The 6,787-nt window shown below is 46.4% G+C and overlaps 1 protein-coding gene across 2 annotated transcripts; it reads left to right on the top strand.

The window, feature by feature from the left end:
* The first annotated feature begins 552 nt into the window (after positions 1–552).
* On the top strand, positions 553–4,372 carry LOC147895057 (mannose-6-phosphate isomerase 1-like). Of its 2 annotated transcripts, none has more exons than XM_087384006.1 (5): positions 553–1,691; positions 2,178–2,345; positions 2,443–2,658; positions 2,781–3,047; positions 3,483–4,372. In XM_087384006.1, exons 1-5 carry the CDS (start codon positions 1,380–1,382, stop codon positions 3,867–3,869), a joined length of 1,350 nt encoding a protein of 449 aa, XP_087240132.1. In that variant the 5' UTR covers positions 553–1,379; the 3' UTR covers positions 3,870–4,372. The 2 variants fall into 2 exon arrangements, with proteins under 2 accessions (XP_087240132.1, XP_087240133.1); XM_087384007.1 differs by having other exon boundaries at positions 3,583–3,774.
* Positions 4,373–6,787: the final 2,415 nt, after the last annotated feature.

Below are 6,787 nucleotides of genomic sequence, written 5' to 3'. Positions count from 1 at the left end.
ATGTGGTTGTTGTAAGCCTCATTCATTTTATTGCCTCTAGTCATGTGACTGTTGTAAATCTCATTCAGTGTATTTTTGGAAGTTTCTGCAACTTTAAGAGTGGAGCTTTCACGGAGCAGTTGTGCTATGGTTCATCAAAGAGCCAATTCAAAATGAAGGGTGCCAGATGGAGCACCAATTTCGCCAATAATTTGTGCTCGTTGAAAGATTTTGGTGCTCTTTGTTCCGCGTAAGCAAATCTTTGTATGGGACGTGGGCATGCAAACGAGTGTGAGCACATCCTCTTCCAAAGTCCGTTACTCATTCGACCCTTTTGTGGAGGTCTACATCAAGGTGGGCTTTAATTTTGATGCAAGGTGTTGCGAATCCGAACATTTTGCGAGAAAAATTCGTCAAACTTTGCGCGAGAAAACTGAGAGATTTTCTCTCTATATATATCGAGAGGGAGAAAATCGAGGTTTCTTTCACATAGCCATGATCGTATGATTGTGCATAGATTGGACAGAGAGAGAGAGAGGGAGAGAGTAGAGATCATGGAGAGAGAAACGAGAGAGACTGATGGAGTGGGCGATGGACTGGAGCCCACAGATTGCTGATCTGAGGGCTTTTGGGCTCAACAATTGAGGAGAGAGAGCGAGAGTGAGTGAACGTCTGGAAGAGGATGGATGCCAACAGAGAGGCAACTCGGAGAAAGTACAGAGAGACAGAGAGAGAGATGAGACGCTGCGCCCAAAAAGGGCTCGCACGACGCAGACGTGAAGAGTGAGTTGGGAATTGACGAGCAGTGGATGTGGTGGAAAATGAGAGGAAGTGGGGAGGAGACTACCGGAGAAGTGTGGAGTGTGCATGCGCCCCAAGAGAGAAGCAGAAGAAGAGGACGCCGACGATGGCGGATAGTGGCAGTTGTTGCGGCCACGAGCCTTGGAATTCATGGAGGCCAGCGCGCCGTGAGCACGTCCCGACAACGTGTTTCTTTTCATACGGATCGATGCTGCATCTCTTCACGGATTGGAATGGTGCCCTTTACCGGTTTGCAACCGCTTTTGCCTCTCGCTCTTCGACCGTTTCAATCCCTTAGTCACTCGGGGAGTAGCCCTCTGACGGCCTCAGACTCACCTCTTCAGTCTCTCTCCCTTCTCCTCCGTTGCCATGTCGATTGGTAGTGATAGGTCTCTCATCTCATAAATTTTGCGCTCAAGTCGCAAGAGCATCACCAATTGTAGCCTCAATTCCCTCCTGCAATCCATTGAAATCTCGCAAAGACAAGATTTTGCAGAAGGGAGGATGGTGGTGGTGTTTTACTCCCGCTCCATTGAAACATCTGCCGTTTGCAGCGAGCATAAGGCGTAAGGTTTGAGCGAGGAGGAAAGATTTGAGGCATGGGAGAGGGAAGACGAGTAATGCGATTGCGGTGCGCTGTTCAGAACTATGCGTGGGGTCGTGTGGGGGAGAGGAGCCAGGTCGGTCGCCTGTACGCTCTCCAATCCAAAGCTCCCCTGGAAGACAAGCCGTATGCAGAGCTGTGGATGGGCACACACGCCTCGGGGCCCTCATTCGTTGTTCTAGATGATGATGATGATGATGACGGCCAACCGACTATGTCGCTCAAAGATTGGGTGGCCACAAACCCAAAGACCTTGGGGGACAAGGTGCTGAAGCGTTGGGGCACAGATCTGCCTTTCCTTTTCAAGGTAAGCAAAACACAATAGAAGTTTGTATAACCCTCGGAGAGACAATTCCAAATATTTACTTGTGGATAGCGATGTCTAAAGGCCTTATGACATTGTGATGAAATGGGAAATTTAATGCATCTCGACTCTCATTTTAATTTGCCACCATACACTTGGCTATTTTGAAGTTGAGCTCATCCTGATACAATCCTTCTGTACCCTGCGCGCATAGATTTAGATGATTTTTTAGAGACACAGAGAGAGAGAGAGAGAGAGAGAGAGAGAGAGAGAGAGAGAGTCGTTTTGAGCACTTCACAAGATGTTCACCAGCAATTTCAATGCATCTGTTAGCTTAAACATGCCAACTACTCGTGCTGAACTTTGCAAAGATCCGATCTATTGGCACTTACTCGAGGGTTATGCCGTTTGCCCAAACTGTTGCATGTGAGATTCTTGTGTTGAGAGCTAAGTCCAGATCCATTGATGCCAGTTGCACTTTGCTTGCAGGTCCTTTCAGTTGAGAAAGCTTTGTCAATTCAAGCCCATCCAGACAAGCAGCTTGCTAAGCAATTGCATCACCTTCAACCCAATATTTACAAGGATGCTAATCACAAGCCAGAGATGACTTTAGCGCTAACAGATTTCGAGGCCTTATGCGGCTTTGTAAGCCCAGAAGTACGTATGGAGAGCATTACCGCATGTGAATTCTGCTTTTAACCCTCATCTTAGGAGGGGAGCTTTTCATGTTTTGATGGGTGTTATTCGGACACAGGAACTCCGACAAGCAATAGAAACAGTTCCAGAGCTTCAATGCGTGCTTGGAGAGTCGCTGTCCAAAGACCTGGTCAATCTTCCTCTCACTGCAGTTACTTCAGACATAGCAAAAACATACTTGAAGGCTGCCTTCACAACTATCATGACAGCTAGTAAAGAAGTGATTGCAGAGGCACTCACCAATCTCCTCTCAAGGCTTGTGAAAGAACAAGAAGTGGGTAATGGCACCCAAGAAATCTTCATCGCATTCTACTAATTCTCACTCTTGTTGCTGCTAGTGTGTAAGGCTGTAGATGTTGCCTTCATACCATTTCTAAAATGCCTTCCCTCCACCAGGAGCGCTCCTTGACTTCAAAAGAACAACTTGTTATGACACTGGTGGAGCAGTATCCTGGTGATGTGGGCGTTTTAGCAGCATTTTTCTTCAATCATGTTCGACTGCTTCCAGGACAAGCGCTTTATTTGGATGCTAATGAGCCGCATGCTTATCTGTCTGGGGAGTGTCTAGAGTGTATGGCTACATCTGATAATGTGGTGCGGGCAGGGCTGACTCCTAAATATATTGATACAGACACACTATGTGCCATGTTGACATACAAGCAGGTATGCTTGAATTGACTAACTCACATAACCCCTGAATATGATGAAATCCTTAAGAAGACTCTGTATAAAGGGTTTCTCATCTTTGTGGATGTGTGTGTGTGTTAAGAGCATAACCTCCTGAATATGATGAAATTGGTAAGAAGACTTTGTATCAAGGGATTCACATGTTTGTGTATGTCTGTATGTGCTAGAGCATATCCACTGTTGGGTGTTTATGACATCAGGGGGGATATTGTAGCAGCTAATCTCTGTGGTGCGTGCTGGATTGTTATTGTTTTCAACCTTTTGGGTAACTGTTACAAAGTTGAAACTGCACTATTTGTGTGAGTTGGCATAGATGTATGTAATTCTTGAATGGGAATTTTTAAACGTGGCAGGTCAATGAGGGAACTTTAAACTTGGAAAGACTTCTTTGGCTCTGTTTGTGTGATGCAGGACCCCCCTGCGATTCTTTCTGGAGTCGTCATAGATACGTACACCAAGCGCTATTTACCACCATTTGATGAATTTGAACTGGATTGTTCTATTGTGCCAGTTGATCGTAGTGTGGAATTTCCAGCCATTCCAGGACCATCCATTTTCATAGTAATGGAAGGTGCTGGTGTCATGTTGGAAGTTCCTGGTATAGATGGGTTTGTCAATGATTTACAAAGAGGAGACATCTTCTTTGTGCCAGCTGGAATTCAACTTAAGGTGACAGCAAAGTCAAACTCAAATAACAAAGAGACTTGGGATCGATCTCTTCATCTCTACAGGGCTGGAGTTAATACTAAAGTGCTTTCGGGGGATGCCAATGGTTTCGTGATCAACCATCATCCTTAAAAGGGTTGTGTGTTAAATTATTATAAATATATACCTGGCAGAATATATACTTGGCAGTCCATTGTCGAAAAGTATTTAGTGTTAGGATCATGTGTGGAGTCACAGAAATCTGATTCTACCGCAACCAGAGCAAGGTATGAAAGGTCTCTCTGCAACTTTTGAAATTTTGGAAGTTTGTTGATGTGGCCAGTCGGCACAATACTGGTAAGGGTGGGTAGGTCTGGTGTGATTGCCCAAATGAGCTGATAAGCAAGCTGCAGTTTTTATTTTGAGCTGGCAGATCTAACTTTGCCAGGGCAGCGTTATTTGCTGTCTTACTCCTCTCTCTCCTGCCAACTCATTGTAGGAAATCCAAGTAACCGACAAGGATTATAATTTGAAACGCACCCATTAAGTTGCAACTCCATTGCCATATCATTTATCTTTTCTAAGATTTTTTCCTTTAAAAAATTTATTTACTCTAGTCTTCCAAGCAGTTGTAGCTTGAATGAAGAGTATGGACTGTGCTTGCCTTTGTCTGTTTGAATCTGCCCGTCACACTGGATTGCTAACAGAAACTCAGTACGATGACCTTTGTATAACTGGATGCTACTCTGTGTGTGTGTGTGGGTACGCATGTGTGAGAGTATATCTTTATACTATGTATACACCCACCTTTGTGAGCACTGACATTGGCCACATAAAGATATATATTGTTCTTGTTGTTGGCTCCTTGCAAGCAGTACAGATGGGTCAAAAGACCACTGAAAGGTAGGAGTGCTTTGCAAGGCACTGATTGTATAGGCCTCCACCTTGGCTGATGGAGCCTACTTGGGAGATACCCTAGGCAATGCGTTGGGATCCTCTAGCGTATCTAAATAGGATATTCTTAGAGGGAGCAATGGCGATGGAAAATAATACTGGAGACTATTGGAAAAGTCGTCTTCCCATGTAAGCCCCCATATGAGGATAGCATGGGGGAGTTGGACTTGGGTATGATGAGGCTACCATATGGGCAGCACATAGGGCTGCCATGTGGGCAGCACAGTTACAAAGGAGAATCATGAAAAGGGGCTGCCACATGGGCAGCACATAGGCTGCCACGTGGGCAGCACACGCAGAAGGTACCTGACAGTGTCGGAGGTCCCCCAGTGGACAGAGGCTGTACGAATTGCAGCAGCATCACGGAGCAGATCTGGAAGCTTGGAGATGATGTCAGCGGTACGGACAGAATGGGCCTGTTGTATGGAGCTGTAGGGGATCTCTACGGAGCTGATGGAAGCAGATCTGATGGGCAGATCAGTGTGTAACCAGGGCGGGGAGGTCTGGGCTGCCACGCAGCAGCTAGGCATGGCTTTTGGAGGACTGTTACAGGACAGAACAGTCTCCGAAGGTCGCTGCAATCCCTGGCAAAGATGGGGCAACGCACATCTAGAGCAGGTTGGGATCTTGCACAGGGCCTGGAAGAGGCCTGGAACAGGTCCGACTGTCAGGGGCTGCTGGTGGACATCCACGTGGCCAGAAAGGAGTAGAACAGGGCTGCCAAGGCCAGGCCGATCCCTACCAGGTTGGCTGGTTAGGGCAGGTTGGCTGGCCAACCAGGTTGGTTGGGTTGGCTGGTGCTGGATACCAGCCTATAATTGGGGAGCCCCAGGAGCTCACTGCTCATCCATTAGAGGACCATTTTGGGAGCAGATTGGAGCAGCAGGCAGCCAGCCTAGAGAACCTACTCAGGAGCAAGAAGGTGGCATACTGCAGCAGACAAAGAGCTCATAGGAGGCTTTACCCTTGGCTGTCTTCTAGGGCAGCAAGGAGTATGGATCCAGGGGAAAGCACTGCCTTGTGTTTTGGCTGTCCAGGAGGGGCAGCGTGAAGGTGTGTTTGTGGGCATGATAACAAGGCCAACCCAAGCTCTATGGGAGCATGCCAGCGGAGTATTCTAGAAGTGCCACGGAGGTAGGAGAACAACATATTTTATCCATACAGGTTCCACATTTTGGTGGGACTCTGAACTTGTTTGTACGTGTCCATCTTTTGGACGGAAACATATATACTGCTGGTTCTCTCATTAGCATTGTCTATTTACTTACTCGCATATCATATGTTGAGAACACTAAGGAAATAAGTTTTGGATTCCACATAAGCACCATTGTGTGAGTTCTTGGCCATATATAATCTCTTCCGTTGCGTATACTCTCTGTTGTGGTTATTTATAACAGAGACCCAATAGTTGATAGACAACTTAGTAAGAGAGTACAAGTGCTTACGTCTCTTTTAATACCCTTTTCCACCAAGTAGGTTTTGGAGAATCTAGGCATGGACCCTATTATAGTTGATACCGTGTTCATTAGGGAAAATATGGACTCAAAAAGGGCCTCATAAGGAGAGGATTAGGAAATAGCTTAGTTTCCTAATTGCTAGGGGAAAACATCATGGTAAAGGGAAGGTTTCGCTATGCTCAGACTCATTAATACATGGGGATCTAATTTTAGAGATTTTTTGAAAGTTCAAATGCACATCCCCACCACATGGAGATCTAAGGGAAGATCTAATGGTGCACAACAATCGCCCATATCAACCATAGGATTTCAACCCTATCCAACGGCCATCCAATGGCCATGTGATCATGTGGTAGTGCTCCGACAGCCGCTGTCAGTTTGACTGGCGCAATGGTCAGTGAACTGGGGAAACAAGTGTTTTGGCCGTGGGATCATGTGAGATCTGATGGATCTCAGCGCTAGGCAATGAGGACCCTTAGATCTCCTTGAATCTAATGGCCTTAATCAGAGGGTAGAGCGTGTAGGCGGCCTAACAAAGATTTAATGCGAGACTGTGCGAGTGTGCAAGCCCATCCAATGGCACTCGGAATGCCATGTGTAGCCCATCTAATGGTGTGGGTAGCTTGTCATCCAATCACGATCATGACCTAATAGTTCGCA

Source organism: Dipteris shenzhenensis, chromosome 13 (genome assembly GCF_047967505.1).
Source record: "Dipteris shenzhenensis isolate YYH24624 ecotype China chromosome 13, Dip_SZ_1.0, whole genome shotgun sequence".
In the NCBI taxonomy this organism is placed as follows: domain Eukaryota; kingdom Viridiplantae; phylum Streptophyta; class Polypodiopsida; order Gleicheniales; family Dipteridaceae; genus Dipteris; species Dipteris shenzhenensis.
This window is presented reverse-complemented; position numbering and strand designations above follow the sequence as displayed.